Below are 20,111 nucleotides of genomic sequence, written 5' to 3'. Positions count from 1 at the left end.
AAAACTTATTTAGTTATATCTTCATTTGTTACAAAAATTAGATGTACGTACACAATTCATCTATCTGACTCTTTAATCTATTTGGGTAGATCCTCCTCCTTTACCTACTTATTACACATTGTTTTTTCCCCAACTATTGTAATTAGATCATATCTATTTCATATTGAACTTTCTTCTTGGATGAACACATACATTATAGCAGATTTAACCACCATCTGTAGGTAGGTGAATCTCTTTGACACTGTGAGTAACCTGAGGTGCCACGTGTCTTATCTGACTTTATATCTCCATTACCTATCAAAATACCTGGCAAAGACTCATCATTCGATATATTAGAAAACATACACACAACGTCCATCTATATATTTATATTTCTCTATTGATATATGATTAGATTTGCATATAAAAGGAACAAAGATTCAGCTCCATCGATCCAGACATTTCCATGTCGGCATATGTCCTGACACCACCTGAAACCGACTGCCTCACGCTGACCACACCTCACCCTCCTGTTCTCAAGCTGACCGCTCCGCTGGTCCCCTCCTAGCTGCTGCTATCATTACCCTCCCAGCACTACAAGCTAAAACCTGAAACCTATGCTTAACCCCTCCAATCACCAAGTCCTGCTGATTCAACCTCCAAAAACACCTCTCCTTTGCTTCTCACTGCCACTGCCTTAGTTCAAGTCCTCATCATATTTTCCTGGGACTACTGCAAAAACCTCCGTAAATGGTTGGTCTCTGTCTCTTTAGACTTGCCTTCCTCTAATTTATCTGCTAATACAATCCTTCCAAAATCTGATGACAACGACCTACTATTTAATACCCTTCACTGGCTCCACATTGTCTAGCTCTACCTACCTGCTACCTCATTCCTTTGTACTTCTGCTCCAGCCAATGCTTCTGAGGTCAATCATGTTATTTCATGCCTTCATGCTCACCTGGTATTTGAGCATGAAGGCATGAATAACATGACTGACCATAGTGCTCTCTCTGTCTAGAATGTCCTTCTACCTCTTTTTCACCTGCCAAACTCCTTTCTCTCCAACCCAGTGTAGATGTCACTTCCTAACAGGGGCGGATTCTCTGTCCTCTGTGCTGTCTTTGAACCCGATGCACTTCCACTGTAGCTCCCTCACTGGCCCGCCACCCATTTCTGTGTAGGTCTGTTTCCCTACCGGGCTGTGAGCTTCATGTGGGGTTTCTAGGACCATCACAGTGTCTGGCACAATAAATGCTCAGTAATTACCGACCGTGTGCGTGTGACGTATGTGACACTGGCCCATACCAGCCATAAACTGGAGTGTTTCAATGTTTAATGTAAGGCCTTGGATCTTTCCTTTTAGTAAATTTGCATAAGTCTGTTTACATGTCATTTCACTATCAGACCTCTTATCAAGCTATTTGACTCAAAGGACTCAAGGTTTACACTTCCATGGAAACAGAACTGTGCAGACAGCATGACTGATTGATGCTGAACACCTGCTGTCCTTCTGGGAGCCTGGAATCTGGACACCTCACCCTTCTCTTAGAGACTCCGTACAGGATTTTCTTGAGTCTAAGGTTGACTAAAGTTATGGTTAGTGAGTGTAAGATGTGGTGGCTCTTTCTGGAGAACCATGAGGATTTCAGGCCATCAGTGATTCCACAGGGGCAGCATAACTATCCACATTTATAATGTGGGATGAGACGCCTTTCTCTTGCCATCATGCTGGGGTCTACGTCGGACTTCACTGACAAGTACTCCCACTTTTAGTAGGATTTGCACTGAAGAACATACCTGAAAGACCGTTTAACTCATTCCTGCTAGTTTTCACCTCATTTAACAACTGGTCTCTTTCTTGTTTGATGTCCTTCACGGCACGGAGCCGCTCGGAGCCCGCGTTCACCAGCTTCACCTTTTCCAGCTCCAGGTCGCTCACTCTGGCCTCAAGCTCCCGGATCTTCGCATCTTTTTTATCTTTCAAAATCTAAATGTATGGATAAATGCAGAGGATAGGGATAGAAATAAAAAATATGCACATGTATAGCCACAAATGACATCACATTAGTGTTCTATCTGTACTTAGTATCTTTTAATTATTTATCAGGACATTAAACTTATATTTTATTACAAAGAATCAATAGTAAGTGCGAAACAAAAAGAATAGTTACCTTTCTTTTAACCTTAGATGTCAATTCCTAGAATCACTTGCCACAACATTTCATTATTCCTATTCTACATTTATTCATTTGAAAAATATGGATAGAACATCTACTTTGTGGCAGGCATTATTTTACCTGCCAGGGAGACAGACGCAGGGTCGTGACCAGGGTAAGGCGAGTGAGGCAGCTGGGTGAGGGCCTCCAAGCTAGGTATCACTCACCTCACCCAGTCCTGGCCCTGGACACAGTAAACAAAACAAACCATGTCTTTGTCCTCATGTCCTCCTTTCACGAGAGTAGACACACAACATCAAGTATTTAACATGTCAGGTAAGAGAAATAAGAATAAGAAGAAAAACAGGGTGAAAGGGTAGAGAATGAATGTGAGGAAGATGGGATGCTGCTTCAGTTAAGCTGGTGTGCAGAAGCGTTAACCTAGCAGGCCTGACTGCTGTCCTCAGAAAGGCCTGCTGAAAAGACTGGCCCTTGGCTGGCATCTAGGAACTTGGATTTCAGAAGGGCTCCCACCACCCTAGCTGGTAAGAGTGGCTCTCTAAGCCAAACCTGCTTGTGTACACAATGTGGTTTACGCTGAATACCTGCTTTCCTTCTTCGACCCTGGAATCTGGATACTTGCCAATCTCCAATATAAAACCCTGGCTGAGGCCGGGCGCGGTGGCTCACGCCTGTAATCCTAACTCTCTGGGAGGCCGAGGTGGGCGGATCGTTTGAGCTCAGGAGTTCGAAACCAACCTGAGCAAGAGCGAGACCCTGTCTCTACTATAAATAGAAAGAAATTAATTGGCCAACTAATATATATAGAAAAAAAAAAATTAGCCGGGCATGGTGGCACATGCCTGTAGTCCCAGCTACTTGGGAGGCTGGGGCAGCAGGATCGCTTGAGCCCAGGAGTTTGAGGTTGCTGTGAGCTAGGCTGACACCATGGCACTCACTTTAGCCTGGGCAACAAAGTGAGACTCTGTCTCAAAAAAATAAATAAATAAAAAATAAATAAATAAATAAATAAATAAAAATAAAACCCTGGCTGAGTCTTTAATGAGCCGCTCTGGTTGGCAACATTTGACAGGTGTCATAATTTCTTGCTGGGGAAATTAAGCACGTCCTGTTTAATTCTGCTGGGACATGACTCTTGGAAGCTTGTGCCTGGTTTTCTCTAGACTTTGCCCCAGTACTTTTTCCTTTTGCTGATTTTGCCTTGTATCCTTTCACAGGGATACATAGACAGTAATAAGTCATAATAAATCCCAGTAAATCATAGCCCTGAGTACGACTATACACTGACTCCCATGAGTCCTCCTGGAGAATAGTCAAACCCTGCCACAGATGGTCAGGAAAGGCCTCTCTGATGAGGTAACATTTGAGCAGAGGCCTCGGGAAATCAAGGAGCAAGCCCGGTGGGCAGCTTTGGAAGAGCTCCAGGTGCAAGTGAGGTATGTGAGGAGCAGCCAAGCTGCCAGTGGGGCTGGAGGGAGCGCACTTGCCGAAGTAGGAGATGAAATGAGAGAGGGAGCCATGGGAAAGATCACGCCAGCCTTAGAGGCAACGTAAGAACCTGAGACTTCATTCTGAGGGAGAGAAGAAGTCACTGGATAGCTTTGAGCACAGGAATGACTCAATGTTTCACATACATAACTCTGGCTGTAACGTGAAGAATAAAGAGTAGGGGCTGGGGGTCGGAGTAGGAGCAAGGAAAACACTGAGATGGCAACTGGGAGAGCAAACGAGATGGATGGAGGCTTAGATGAGAGCGGTTTGCAGTGGCAGTCTTGTCCTTTGAACAGAGTAGGAATATGAATATGGCAACTCTAATCTGGTATTTCCAACTAACTGTCAGAAATTCCCAGCTTGGAATGCTCCACAAACTCTGACCAAAACACTATTCCTTCTTCACAGAGGGTTCTTCCCCAGGACTTCTTCCTGGCCCTCTCTGTTAGGGCTGCTACCACGTTGCCAATCTTAGTTTGAACCCTCCACGTGGGTGGTGTCTTTCCCTTCCCCTCGCCCCTGCTTCCGAGCTGTTCGCCAGTTCCCGCCCGATCTCCAGGTCCCACGGCCTCCGCTTCTCACGCAGACTTCCAGTCGCCTCCCAGCAGTCTCCGCCTGTGTGGAAGCCTTCCTGGGAGGAAGCCCTTCCTTGGAGAGCAGGGTAGGTCTGCACGGGTGACACGGCAGCCACAGGTAACTATCGAGCACTTGAAATGTGATTAATCTAAGTGGATGCGTGCTGTTAGTATAAAACACACATCAGATTTCAAAGACTTTGTGTAAAAAAAAGAATGAAAATATCTCAATAACTTGTTATATTGATAATATTAAAAAATCACCATATTTTAGATATAAAATTAAATAAAATATGTTACTAAAATTAATGTTACCTTTTCTGTGTCTCCTAGAAAATTCAAAATTATATATATGGCTCACATTATATTTCTAGTGGACAGAACTGGCCTAGATCTTCACAAGTAAATGCTGTTGGAGAACAAAATTAACTTTCTCTTGTCATCAGATTGTCTCCCCAGATTGAAGCCTGTTGTACTGGCCAATGCAATCTGACTGTTGTAACAGAAGTTTAAACATAGAGACCAGGGCTACATTTGAAATGTAAACACATGACAAGCTCTTGGTGTTCAAAAATGGTCAGTGGGGAGCTCCGAGCTTGTCTCACTGACCACCTGTGATGGGCTGGGGCAGTGAAGGCCCTAAACTGGGGGCTCTCTGATCCCTGCCTAGCTGCTCCTGGCAACTGTCACACTAAATCCGGCCTCATGGGGCGAGGGATGGGGAGGGCTTCCCTGGGGCAGCCTGAGGCATCACAACCAGTACTGGGCATGTGCTGCTCCTATCCCACCTCCTGGAACCAGCTGATGGACGTTCAGTCCTTGCTCAGTCTCACAAGAAAGGCTCCAGCCTTCAGGGCCCACAGTTACTGGGAGAAAGCGCACCCCGCTTCTCCGCTGTCAGTGGGAGCAGTGCTCAGCCTACAAAGCTGAGAGAAAGCATACCTCCTAGGGCTGTGGTTGGGAAAGAGGAGGTCAATCTATCATTTTTTGCTGATGATATATGATCTTTATCTAGAAAACTCCACAGATTCCACCAAGAGTCTCCTCAGCAAAGTCTCAGGATACAAAATCAAGGGAATCAGTAGCATTCCTATACACCAACAAGAGTCAAGATGAGAATCAAATCAGAGACTCAGTACCATTCACAATAGCTACAAAGAAAATGAAATATCTAGGAATATACGTAACCAAAGAGGTGAAAGATCTCCACAAGGAGAACTATGAAACTCTAAGGAAAGAAATCACAGAGGATACAAACAAATGGAAAAACACATCATGCTCATGGATAGGTAGAATCAACATTGTTAAAATGTCTATACTACCCAAAGTGACTTACAAATTCAATGCAATCCCATTAAGTTACCAAAGTCTTACTTTACAGATCTAGAAAAAAATAATTCTAAGCTTCATTTGGAACCAGAAAGAGCCCAAATAGCCAAAGCAATCCTGAGTAAAAAGAACAAATCTAGAGGCATCACATTACCAGACTTCAAACTGTACTATAAGGCTATAGTAACCAAAACAGCATGGTATTTGGTACAAATATAAAGACACAGACCAATGGAACAGAAAGAGAACTCAGATATAAAATCACCTACCAAGCGATCTTTAATAAAGCAGACAACAATGTACACTGGGGAAAAGAAACCTTATTCCATGAATGGTGCTGGGAAAATTGGATAGTCACATGCAGAAGAATGAAATAGGATTCCTACCTCTCACCACTTACAAAAATTAATGTAAGATGGATAAAAGACTTAGATCTAAGGCATGAAATCATAAGAATTCTTGAGGAACGGATCCGAATCAAGATGGTAGATAAGAAACACCGCCAGACAGAGTGTCTCTGCAGAAAAGACAGATTCTAACAGAAATTAGAAGAAAGAAGCAAGCAGACGAGCCTACATCGGATGAGGGTCGGCAGGAGGGGTACCTGAGACCATGGGAGACTCCACGGGAGGAGATTGCAGAGAAGAACTGGAAGGTGAGACCTCTGTAGCAGCCTGGAGACCAGTGGCAAGGGGAGGTAGAGCGATTAACTTTCCCCTCCCTTGTAACTCGGACTGCTGGTGGGGACCCCAGAAGGTGGAGAGACCTGCGACACCAGCCCAGAGACGGCCACTGCCAGTGAGAGGTGAGCCTGTGGCGGACGCAGCACCAGGCTCCCAAGTCCCTCGGGGCACTGCCGTGTGCACAGACCGGAGCCGCACGGCAGGCGCCATATTGGCTCCTTCTCCCCTCCCCCAACCCTACCCGTGGCTGCTGAGAGACAATATAGCCACCAGCCGGAGGCACCTCCAGGAAACTGGACCCCCCTTTTGGGGCCCTATAGCTGACTAAGGGGAACTCAGACTGTGAGCTCCCTACCCGCCAGCCCTCCCAGGAGCTGCTGGCACGGTGATCCCAGGAGAACAGGGCAGACCCTGAGGCTGAGAGACATAGACCCAGCTTGGGCTCCCTGTGGGTGAACTGGGACTGGCACTCCTCTCCCTGGTGGGGATATAGTTTGAACTCTGGGGCCCAGAGGTCAGACCTGCAGACCAGATCCTGTGCACCCAGGTCTCGCATTGCCTGGGGCACAGAAGGGATATACAGGAACAGCCTACTGAGGTGTGTGTGCCTTCAGGGCCAGATCAGCGTCCTAGAGGGCAACCCTCCTCCCAAAGGGAGGCCGTGGGCCCAGGCCAGGTGGCGTTCCTATGCAGGGAACCTCCCATCGGCATCACAGCCAGGGGAGGCCTGGTGGCTTGAGGTCTGGCCTGCTGGCAGACACCTAGGAGTAGCCGTGGAGTTGGGGAGGGTGAAAAGGAGTGAGGCCCACTCCAGACTGCGGGTCTCAGGCAGCCCCACCCCACACGTAGACTTTCTGACTGAGCGGGACCATTCCAGCCCCTCCCTGTCAGCTTTGCCTGGAAGCAGAGAACAGAACTTTGACCCCTGCTAACGGCATTGGTGGTGCCTGAGGGCAGGCTCACCCAACCCAGCTCCGCCCAGACTCTCTCCTAGACCAGCCCTCACTGAGGGGGAGAAAAGGACACACCTGGCAGTCCCAGGGCGCCACCGACCACCTGAGGCACTAGAGTGCCTCCCTACAGGAACAAGAGCTGATAACAGGACACAAAACAACAGCGTAGCCTGTTCCTCCAAACAAGCGCCACCTACCAACAGGGAGGACATCCTGCACAGCCTTTTCACGTCACCCACTGACTCATTATACAGGGAGTGGTCGAATCTCACCTACAGACACCACCTACTGGCTCAGAAACTAAACAAGGCGTGTGAATATCCAAACGAAAACCTAAAGGAAAGAAACAACAACTGATCGACATGGGAAGAAATCAGCCAAGGAACTCCGGAAACATGAAGAACCAAACGGAAACCACACCCCCAAAGAGAAGCACCAGCCCCTTAGAAACGGACACCAACCAAAATCAGGCAACCAAAATGACAGAAGAGGAATTCCGAATGTGGATCATAAGAAAACTCAACGACCTGCAAGAACAACTCAATAACCAACACAAAAAAAGCACAAAAAGCCTCCAGGACCTGCAACAAAAGTTCACTAAAGAAATCAATACAATGAAGAAAAGTTTAATCAAACTCCTGGAAATGAAGAATCAATTCAGGGAACTACAAAATTCAGTGGAAAGCCTCAAGAACAAGGTAGATCAAACAGAAGAAAGAATCTCAGAGATTGAAGATAACACCTTCCAATTAAATAAAACAGTCACAGAGATAGAGCATAGAAACAAGAGAAAAGAGCAAAGCCTACAAGAGATGTGGGATGATGTGAGGAAACCTAATGTGAGGGTCATAGGGTTGCCAGAAGGGGAAGAAGCCAACACTCAAGGGTTGGACAAGCTATTTGAAGAAATAATAAAGGAAAATTTCCCAGGCCTTGCTAAAAATCTTGATATACAAGTTCAAGAAGCTCAGAGGACCCCTGGGAGATTCAATGCAAACAGGAAGACGTCAGGACATGCAGTCATCAGACTGACCAAAATATCAACTAAAGAGGCCCTTCTAAGAGCTGTAAGACAAAAGAAGCAAGTAACATACAAGGGAAAGTCAATTTGAATAACACCAGACTTCTCTACTGAAACTTTACAACTTTACTGGGCCCCCATTTTCACTCTTCTGAAACAGAACAATGTCCAGCCTAGAATCTTATTCCCTGAAAAACTAAGTTTTGTATATGAAGGAGAAATCAAGACATTCTCAGATAAGCAAAGACTGAGGGAATTCACCACGACAAGACCAGTGCTTCAAGAAGTACTCAAAACAGTGTTACCCACCGATCAGCACAATAAACACTCACAAATGTAAATCTACTCAAAGCTAAAGATCAAAGCCCAGACACCACAATGGCTCAAGAGAGAAAACAAAGCAACAAAGTTCAACCCAACATAATGAACAGAAATCTTCCCCACCTATCAGTTATCTCAATAAATGTGAATGGCTTGGCCAGTTGGGGTGGCTCACGCCTGTAATCCCAGCACTCTGGGAGGCCGAGGCGGGTGGATTGCTCGAGGTCAGGAGTTCAAAACCACTCTGAGCAAGAGCGAGACCCCGTCTCTACTATAAATAGAAAGAAATTAATTGGCCAACTAATATATAGAAAAAATTAGCCGGGCATGGTGGCGCATGCCTGTAGTCCCAGCTACTTGGAAGGCTGAGGCAGGAGGATTGCTAGAGCCCAGGAGTTTGAGGTTGCTGTGACCTAGGCTGACGCCACGGCACTCACTTTAGCCTGGGCAACAAAGTGAGACTCTGTCTCAAAAAAAAAAAAAAAAAAAGTGAATGGCTTGAACTCCCCACTCAAGAGACATAGGCTGGCGAATGGATAACAAAACACAAGCCAAGTATCTGCTGCCTTTAGGAACCACATCTAACCTGCAAGAACATTGGCCCAGGCAACGAATTTATGAAGAAGACCCCAAAGGCAATCACAACAGCAACAAAAATAAACAAATGGGACCGAATGAAATTAAAAAGCTTCTGCACAGCCAAAGAAACTGTCAAGAGAGCAAACAGACAACCCATAGAATAGGAGAAAATTTTTGCAAGCTACACATCTGATAAAGGGCTGATAACTAGAATCTATTTAGAACTCAGGAAAATCAGCAAGAAAAAAATCAAACAACCCTATTAAAAAAATGGGCAAAGGACATGAACAGAAACTTCTCAAAAGATGACAGAAGAATGGCCAACAAACATATGAAAAAATGTTCAACATCTCTAATCATCAGGGAAATGCAAATCAAAACCACAATGAGATATCACTTAACTCCAGTGAGAATGGCCTTTATCAAAAAGTCCCCAAACAACAAATGCTGGCATGGATGTGGAGAGAGAAGAACACTCCTACACTGCTGGCAGGACTGAAAACTAGTTCAACCTCTGTGGAAAGCAATATGGAGATACCTCAAAGCAATACAAGTAGATCTACCATTTGATCCAGCAATTCACTGCTGGGCATCTACCCAAAAGATCAAAAGTTACTTTATGAAAAAGACACCTGCACTCGAATGTTTATAGCAGCACAATTCACAATCACAGAGCTATGGAAACAACCCAAGTGCCCATCAATTCATGAGTGGACTAATAAAATGTGGTATAATACCATGGAGTACTACTCAGCTTTAAGAAACAACGGTGATATAGCGCCTCTTATATATTCCTGGCTACAGCTGGAACCCATTCTACTAAGTGAAGTATCTCAAGAATGGAAAAACCAGCACCACATGTACTCACCAGCAAATTGGTATTAACAGATCAACACCTAAGTGGACACATAGGAGTAACATTTATTGAGAGTCGGGAGGGTGGGAAGGGGGAGGAAGGAACGGGTATATACAACCACAACGAGTAAGAAGTGCAATGTTTGGGGGATGGACATGCTTGAAGCTGTTACTTGAGGATGGAGGGGGGGCATGAGCAATATAGGTAACCTTAACACTTGTACCCCCATAATACACTAAAATAAAATTAAAATTAAAAAATAAATAAATAAATAAATTTTAAAAAAAGAAAGAATTCTTAAGGAAAATGTAGGAAAAACTCTTCTAGATATTTACCTAGGCAAAGAATTTATGAAAAAGATTTCAATGGCAATCATAGCAACAACAAAAATTAATAAATGGGATTTTATTAAACTAAAAAGCTTCTGCACAACTAAGGAAACAACAGAGCAAGTAGACAACCTACAGAATGGGAGAAAATATTTGTAAGCTACACATCTGATAAAGGGCTAATAACCAGAATTTATAAAGAACTCAAGCAAATCAGCAAGAATAAAACAAACAACCTTATTAAAAAGTGGGCAAAAGACATGAAGAGAAGCTTTTCAACAGGATAGACAAATGGCCAATAGACATATGAAAAAATGCTCATTTCACTAATCATCAGAGAAATGTAAATTAAAACCACAGTGAGATATCACCTTGCCCCAGTTAGAATGGCATTTGTTAAGAAGTCCAAAAACAGATATTGGCATGGATGCCGAGAGAAAGGAACACTTACACACTGTTGGTGGGAATACAAATTAGTACAACTTCTATGGAAAACAGTACGGAGATTCCTCAAAGAACTAAAAGTAGACTTACCATTTAATACAGCAATCCTACTACTGGGTATTTACCCAAAGGAAAATAAGTCATTTTATCAAAAAGACGTCTGCACTTGAATCAGCACAATTCACAATTGCTAAGATGCGGAATCAACCCAAGTGCCTATCAATTCATGAGTAGATTAATAAAATGTGGTATAGGTACACCATGGAGTACTACTACTTAGTCATAAAAAGATGAATTAATAACTTGTGCAACCATCTGGATGGAACTGGAAATCATTCTCCTAAGTTAAGCATCTTGAGAATGGAAAAACAAACACCACATGTACTCACTATTAAATTGGAACTAACCAATGAGCACGTGTGCACAGAGGTAAGTAAAACTCAGTGGAAAGTAACTGGGGGCAGGGGGGAGAGGAAGAGAATAAATCAACCTAATGGGTACCATGAACACTATTTGGGTGACAGGCACACCTCTAGCCAGGACTCAAGCATTATGAAAATGATCCATGTAACCAAAAACATTTGTTCCCCTTTAATATTATTACATAAATAAAAAAAATTTAAACATGGTCAAGTAAAAGCTTAAGCAATAGAAAATTCTAATTTTTTATGGAATTAAATTATTTATTTCCATAAGATGGACAATTATCTATTGCTGTTCCTATATTTAGAATAAGAAAACTGAGGCATCTAAAGTTTATGTGATTTGTCTCCTACTACTCACCAAGTCAGGGATACAGTGATATAAAACTTAGCAAATAAAAAGTTTTTAAAAATCTATTTAGTCAGTTTAAATTTTGATAAATATTTACTCAGCACCTTCTGGGTGCAAGACACAAAGACATGGGGCAGAGGGTACAAAGATTAATAAGATGTGTACCATGGCTGAATAAGTCTGCCATTTTATAGAGCAAAAGATGCATAGCTATGTAAACACACACTCACACAGATACACACACTCACAGAGTGCAATATAGAATGTGATCCAGATTTTAACAGGTACAAATAAAGTATGGTAAAGTTCAGAAGGAAAACAGAATTCAGGAAAGAAACTAATATTTACTAAACATCTTATATAGGCCAAGAACTAGGCTAGGTCCTTGATATACATTTTCTGATTTAAGCCTCACAGTTACCCAATAGGGTTTTGGGGGAGTTTCATTTTGTTTGCGTTTTGTTTTCTTTTGCTTAACAAATATATAAGGTCAATATTCAGTAAAAGGTCTGTTTTACAGTTACTGAATGGCAAGAGATGGGGTTTAGACTTAGGTCTGTCTGAAGAGGGATAAAATACTTCAAACTGTGGGATCAGGAAAGACTGCAGAGGATCTGGATTTTGTGATTTTTTTTTCTTTTGTGCCTGTGATTTTGGACCTTTTCTGGGTCATCTACTACTATTGGAATTGGATAAAAGTATGCATCCTTTCTCACAAAAACACACATAGGCACATAGAAGTAAATACTTTCAATTTCAGAGGGCCCACAGATAGCAAGAACCCCTGCTCAGTACATTAGCTCCTACTTGATCATGGGAAAAAAGATACTTCAGAAGCTAAACCACCAAAAAACTCCACAGACCTTAAATTCCTGCAGTTCCAGCCTCCTGTCGTTGATCTCTTTCTCAAGCTGAGCCTTTTCCACTTGCATAGCGCCAGCGGTCCGTCCATGCTGGCCCACCAGCTGCGTCATGTTTTCAATCTGCTGTCGCAGAATCTCGATCACCTTGTCCTTTTCTGTCATCTGTAGCTTGAGGGCCTCGCATTCCGTCTGCACGTTTCTGAGGTGGTCCCCTTCGTTCTTCAAGTGTTGCAGCTCCTGCAATTTCAAGTCCACTCGCGAGCGGAGCTTCGTGATCTCCGCATTGGTAGCCTCGATGGCCCTCTCTTTCTCCTGAAGGGATGCTGTCAGGTCTGACACTGTCCTCTCTGAGCTCTCCAGGGTCATTTTCTTGGCTGTCAACTCTTCCACTACTTTGCGGAGCATCTCTTTGGTGGATTCAAGCTGAGCAGTCAAGGAGGATACTTTTTCTAGACTTTCATTCTTTCCCTGAATTGCTGCCATCTGTTTGTTAAATAAGAAAGAATTTCATGGATTTGGGAGGATAGGCATAGGCAACTTCAAGAGATATGCCAACTTAACTCGAAAGCTTGAAATCATGAATTAGATAATGTCTAATTAGATTAACTCAAATCATTTTGCTGTCAGAACTCCAACTCTTAGAACATGTGTAAGATGGACATATGCTAATTAACCAAGGTCTCTAATTAGACCAATGTACAAACAAGATAATACGTTTAGTTTGATCAGAGTGGTCAAAATCAAGCAAGAAACACCAGGTTTTTATAAATGGCTCACAGAGTCCAGAGCTCTACTTTAGAGCTGCCCACAGACACAAAACACGTCTCCCCAAGGAGACGGTCTGCCCCAGCGCAGCGGCTCTGACCTGCCGCTCCATCTGGCCCTGGCACTCGCTCTTCATGGCCTTGAGCAGGGCTTCCAGGCGCTGCACCTCCATGTTGCGGTCGTCCAGCTCCCGCCGCAGGTGGTCGATGGTGATGCTGTTGCCCGTGTCGCGGTCCCACAGGCGCTTGTTCTGCTCCTTCTCCAGGCTCAGCTCCTTCTCACGCTTGTGGAGATCAGCCTGAATGAAGCAAGCGAGGGGTGCTTTTTCCTTCCTGCTATTAAATAATTAAGGTCAAACTCTTATATCATCTTCGGGGTTTTTATGTGATTTGAGAAATCTTTGATTTTGGAATCTGATTCCTTTTCAATGGCTTATTTAAGAGTGCTTGTTTCCTAGAAAAATAAGTTAACATTTTGCTTACTTAAAATTTAGCGTTACATGGCCGGGCGCGGTGGCTCACGCCTGTAATCCTAGCTCTCTGGGAGGCCGAGGCGGGCGGATTGCTCGAGGTCAGGAGTTCGAAACCAACCTGAGCAAGAGCGAGACCCCGTCTCTACTATAAATAGAAAGAAATTAATTGGCCAACTAATATATATAGAAAAAAAAAAATTAGCCGGGCATGGTGGCGCATGCCTGTAGTCCCAGCTACTCAGGAGGCTGAGGCAGGAGGATTGCTTGAGCCAGGAGTTTGAGGTTGCTATGAGCTAGGCTGACGCCATGGCACTCACTCTAGCCTGGGCAACAAAGCGAGACTCTGTCTCAAAAAAAAAAAAAAAAAAAAAAAAAATTTAGCGTTACAAATCAGTCTGAAGGGACTAGATCTCAAACAATATAAAATGGAAAGAAAAATATGGTCAATTTTAACAATCATCCTGTTTTTAAGTCTTGGAATTTTCTGACAAAGACATTATACTTCATGTCAGGTGTGCTCCTATGATAAAGAAATGCTTAAAAGCTTAAAGAAATAATGATAGTAAATTGGTATACTGCTTCAGAAACGGCAAAATAGTGGCAGGTCCTGGGACTAGAGTAGCACGTGGGCTGTGATTAGAATCACCACCCTATTTTACATAGTGTTTATATGAGCAAAAACTCTGCAGAGTAGGAGAAACAAAGATATACTGACCTTTAAATGATTTACCACTCAAGCAAAGTTAAGACACAGACATAAATAACTGGAAGTGATTTTTCATTAGTGAGAACAGCTTGGCGAGCGGAGATTAGGGAGGAGGGATGGGAAAGGGGCATGTGTGCTTTGCTTGGGGCACTGCGTCTATGTAGAGAGAAGGGATCGGAAAGGTAAGCAGAGGCTGGATCATGACAGTCTTGAACTGGCGGGAGACTGACTTTATGGAGAAAGTAATTTGTGAAAGGAATTAAGAGGGCACGACCACAGCTATATTTTAGCAAGGTGAACATGGCAGAGGAAGGAGAGAAGAGGGCAGAAACTGGAGCTAGGAACACTAGTAAGGAGACTGCCATCCTCCAGGTGAGGGGTAATGAGGGGCTGGAATGAGGTTAGTGGTAAATGAAAAGAATGAAAAGAAAGGACAGGTTTGAGGATCTTTCAGACATATGCTAAGCTTCTCAAATTAAATATGAGAACACTTAGAAACGCACACATGGCTAGGGGAAGAAGTGAAGAATCATGCCAAGGTTAAGAGCTTCTCTACACAGCTGTCGGTCCTCCCTTTATCCCAGCTCAACAAGCCTCGCCCGCCTGCCGAGAGTGGCTACAGCAGGGGACAGCACCACGCTTTGGAACGGTCTGGTAGGCAGATTTATTCTACTGCACCACTAATATCACACAAAGGGGTACCCAAAGTTTCTTGAACTTCTTAGCCTATAGTTCTTCTAACAGAGGACAGAGGCTGATTCACTGTTACCACAATGCTACTGTCTTTTTCTTTTTTAAAAATTTCACTTAAACTTCCATTCAAAATTTTACACATATAATTTGTCAAGTGTCTTGAAAGTTATTTGGCTGTAAAATAAACACGTAACATGACTTCAGTTTAGTAGAATACAGTACCTAATTGAAAGACTGTGGCTGTTTGACAATATCCTTCACCTAACACCATAACAGCTCTGCTTAAGAAAAAAAGATACACAGATTATATTTTATTTGCAAACCTGAATAGTGTCTAGGATACTCTATCGTGCGTATGTACAAATATTTTGTGAATTTGTAATTTTATAAAGGAAACAGTTCTGTGAAATATTTTGGTGGAAAAATTTCCCAGAACTAATTTCATTCATAATTTAGAGCATAATCTTACCAACAATTTTTGAAGCTGATCATCCAAATTTCCAGATTCCTGACTGAACTGGTCACGTTCCGTCCGTGCTTCAGTTAGCTCCGAGTTGGAGAGGACCAACTGCTTTTCCAGCTCTTCTATCTAAAAGTACAAAGTGAACAGAGTTTGACTAAGTCAGTGGGTGATATAAAATAAATATAGTCTTTGGAAAACAAGTGGTAATTATTTTGGGGAGAAAAATAAAAGTTGGTACTCTAATGTGTTTTGTAAATCTATGTTGAATAATCAAGGAAATTAGCCAAAATGAAATATTTGGTACTGTTGCGTTTGGGCACTGTCTGCAATACATCTCTCTCTTATTTCTCTACTCAAGATTTATCTTCTGTGAAGATATGTTCTGTAATCTGGCATTTAAGGAAGCTTGATGTGGCAAAAATCACATGCTGCAGAGCCTACAGAAATGACCTGTACTGTACTTAGAAGAGGTATTTTGTTTCAGAATATCAAAGTTTTAATAAAACACATTGGATATAAAAGAATGGAAATAATAAGTTATTAGCTATTGTGGTAATTTTGTTGTCACTACTAACAAGACAATGTTGATCTATAGAGTGATTCCTGATCTTTAACTGTGATGTCTACCATATTGTCATCCACTTTCCAGTAATAAGAAATTTTTCATATCTGTATAAATGCTACATATTCCTTCTTACTTCTAAGACTTCCAAATCTACTATGTCAAGAATAAAACTTGGTTTGGATGATATACTGTGATCAAACTTTCTTAATTAGAGAACATATGAACTAAGACTAACTTTTTCTTGATGACTTTCTAGTTTATTTTTACTTGGAATGGGTTCAATTAAGATCTTCATTTATTAATTCAACACAAATTCAATAATACTATTATATACATATGTATATACAATATATGCATCTATCTCTTTAATAAATAAGCATGAATACATAGAAGCTATATATATCTACACATACATATATGACAAGAAAGCACTAATATAGGACTATAAGTTTCACATTTAGATACTATAATGTAGTATTACAGCCTACAATGATCAGAATATAGATTTTAATATTTATATTGGCTATATTTTTAACTGACTTTGTATTTGATTATATGTTCTACATAAAAGTATTGCATAAGAATTAACTACTAGGTACACATAAAATATTAGGTACAGATTGGAATGTGTTCCTAGACTCTGATGATCTTATAAAGAAGTACTTTCACTTTTGTGCTCCTTTGGGAGCACATATAGAAAAAATGCCCCATAAAGATTCAATCTCTGGACCAGCCTGGACAATATAGTGAGAACCTGTATCTATTTAAAAAAATATTAAAAATTAGCTGGGCATGGTGGTGTACACCTATAGTCCCAGCTACTTGGGAAGTTGGGGTGGGAGGATCACTGGGGTGGGAGTTCAAGGCTTCAGTGAGCTATTATCATGCTAACTGCATTCCAGCCTGGATAAAAGAGCCAAACCTTGTCTCTTAATGAAAAAAAAAAAAGGGAAAAATCAACCTCTGTAGCACAAGTAACTTCCTAAGAAAAATGAATTAAAAATATCAGTTGATATAATCTCTCCATTTTTATTATTATCAGGAAGGGCTAAGTCAGCACACACTTGGTAAAGCCATTAAGAATACTTAGGGGAAGAACCACAGCCTTTTACTGTTACATGTTTATCACATTTGCCTGGCGAGAGATGGGAGAACGGGATCGGAGAGGCAGTAGGATGTGGCGAAGAGCCAAACGCCTGAGGCTCCGGTCCAGCTTCTGGCATATAACCTGAGTATCAATTATTTTCAGGCATAGTTTAAAACGAGTATTCTATATCATCTCTCATGTTCCTTTTCTATTCTGTTTCTAACACTGTTTTTGAAGGAAGAACAAGCAGCACTGAGAAAGCTAGAATCCTGTATTTTTCACCTGTCTTTTGAGCTATAAATTTAAGAAGAACACTTTCAATTTGAGTTAATCATATGATTAAAACAAATATTTTCTACTCCGAGCCTGGCATAAACCATTTCTATCCTTGAGCAAAGAAAGTATTTGTATTTGTGTTTTAAAATCTTAAATTAAGAATTGCTATTGTATGTATATTTTTACTTTAAAAAAATTCTGAATGATCATTCCATAACATCAAACTAGATGGTAAAATGAGACCAAAATTAAAAAAAGAAAAAAACAGAGCTAAGTCTTATCTTTCCATCTGTTTATTGAATCTCGGAAGTCCCTCCAGACCCCTGCAGGGACATTTGTTTGTAGTTGTCAGTACTGACTCAGCTGCTATAGCTTTGCTTTTACCTTTCACTTTTTAGAGTAAAAATATTTATATTAATTATTCAGTCAGAAAGACGAATGGAGAGTGAAAGGGAAAACCACTGAAGTAGCAGCTGAGCTGATACAAGCAGCTGTAAAAAACACTATAAAGAAAAGCCTTTTAAAATGCCCGGAATAAATACTGACATCTGAGATGTATTAAAGGTGTTTTCTTTTTCTTTTCTTTGTAGATAGCAGCACTGGTTTTCCCTTTCACCATCTATGAATCCAGCTTCTGGATCACTGGACAAACGAGTGATGGATCTCAATCTAATCTCACATTGATTTTAGGGAAATTGCAAATCATATCAAATCATATGCCTTTTTTTGTTTTTTTGGTGGCATTCTTTTTGCTTCTGTGCTTAACAAGACACAGACACAGGATAACAAGGGACGCTGCAGGTCAGCGTGGAGGCGCATTGGCAGAGCTATGCGAAGAGGTTGGCACAGAACCTTCCTTCACAGCACATAGCTCCAGCCAGTGCTACCAAATCGTTACGTTTTGAGTATGAAATTCGGCCCTAATTGCTTTAAAAGTAGGAAAAATAAACTTATAATAAGATCATGAGATATTTTGTTGTCAAAAAGCGAAAGTTAAGAGTAAAGCCAAATCTACAGAGCCAATAGTGACAGCTTCTACTGGTCCAAATTCATAAAGGGGAATTCTGGAGGTTCTCCTAAAATGGAAAAAAAGAATAGAAAACATTGCAGTAAAACATTTTTGTAAGCCACTAAAGCTACATCTAAAATTTTCTTTGAAACACAATTTTTATTTTCACCAAAATGAAAATACTCTTGTTAATCTAAAGAGAAACATTACCCTCCTAAACAAATTTTCTTTTAATTTATGCATTCTAGTCATCAAAGTTTTGTGCAGACCTGTCATGTCATCAATTTTTTAAAATAATAAACACTTTTCTTACAAGGAATCTTACCTCAGGAGAAAATACTAGTATTGCCCTCATAAAACATACACACCCTTATAAGTTTCTTTTCACGCAAATCTCACTTTTAATCATAGCTTTATGTATTGTTTTGATTTTTGTCTATATATTTTTTTTTTGGGCACTCATCTTTGAAATTTTTTGTCTATATTTTTATTTTGACAGTATGTGCTAAAATGTGCACTGAAGCAGAGGAAAAAGAAAAATTTGAAGGTTTTAATAGGCTTTAGTAATGTAAAGTCAAAATATGTGAAAGTGAAAGAAATTAAGCGGAAAAATTTGTAGTTTTTTTTAGATTCTATATTCAATTTATTACAAAAACATTTAATATCAATACAATTTTTCATGATTCCCAAATGAAATCCTTTTTGTTAACCTGCTTGATCTCCCTTGTTCAGTTATATCACATATTAGTTGTGTCATTTTAGGCCAGACTATACTTTATCTATATTAACACGGGAGGACAGTCATCTCTCAGTGTTCCCTGACTAAACTAAAAGCACTTACTAAAAGAGCCCAGTTAACCATTGGCTCAGCATCAACTCTATTTAGGTTCACTATGTGTATTATAAATCTCAGTGACCTAGGTTAAAATTAATTAAGCTGATATGTCCTCCTTATTTCTAACAATTGTTTACTATTTAAGACTGTTAAAATTCTGGGTGATCAACTGTTTATATTAGAGCAAAATAAGATAATGATTCTAATCACTTATATATTAATATCTATATGACCCCAAAACATTCATACAAAAAGTTTGCTGTTATTCATCTAGATCTTATGCTTCTATAATGCCCAAGATACATTTATAAAAACTCAGAAACTGTTTTCATATTCTTTTTAAGGATATTTCGGTATTTGTTAAAATTTCCCACTATGCCCAAATTTAGAGTTGATCTGTATGATACTACTACAGACCAAATACAAATTAGCAAATAATGAGTGAGGCTTATGAAGGGATAATTTTTCCAGACAACACTATAATGGAAAGCTACAGCAATTACTGATGATGTAACAAAACACAGGTGAGTTGAGATTAATTTAGTACTTTGTGGCTTTTCAAAGGGTTTAATTTGTCGATAAACAATGAATATTTAATCTTTTCAAAATGATTTGAACAATTATTCATGAATATCAGTTATTGCATTGGACTATAATACAACAGCTTTGCTATTTCCTCTCTCACTGTCAGACTGTCAGCTCTCCCTTCTGCCAATGAGCCTACCTCCACCAGACCCAAGTAGTAAAGCATCCGGCCACCCCATGATGTACTGATATCATAACCATCCTGCTGTTGTTTGCAGGGTGAGGTCATGACCTTTTGTGCAGGCTTGGTCTGTCTAGACTGGAGTGGACATTCCTGC

The 20,111-nt window shown here is 41.1% G+C and overlaps 1 protein-coding gene across 1 annotated transcript in view; it reads right to left on the bottom strand.

The window, feature by feature from the left end:
- CCDC158 (coiled-coil domain containing 158) overlaps positions 1–20,111 on the bottom strand; it is a 74,407-nt gene that overhangs the window by 26,362 nt on the left and 27,934 nt on the right. Inside the window, exons 9-12 of the mRNA XM_075997801.1 lie at positions 15,483–15,602; positions 13,243–13,440; positions 12,378–12,860; positions 1,780–1,969 (exon numbers count right to left, since the gene is read on the bottom strand). Of these exons, the coding sequence (XP_075853916.1) occupies positions 1,780–1,969; positions 12,378–12,860; positions 13,243–13,440; positions 15,483–15,602 (991 nt within the window). The remainder of the gene's footprint in view (positions 1–1,779; positions 1,970–12,377; positions 12,861–13,242; positions 13,441–15,482; positions 15,603–20,111) is intronic.

The sequence above is a fragment of the Microcebus murinus genome, chromosome 26, assembly GCF_040939455.1.
Source record: "Microcebus murinus isolate Inina chromosome 26, M.murinus_Inina_mat1.0, whole genome shotgun sequence".
Taxonomy (NCBI): Eukaryota; Metazoa; Chordata; class Mammalia; order Primates; family Cheirogaleidae; genus Microcebus; species Microcebus murinus.
Note: the sequence above shows the minus strand (reverse complement) of the source record. Positions and strands in the feature narration are given on the sequence as shown.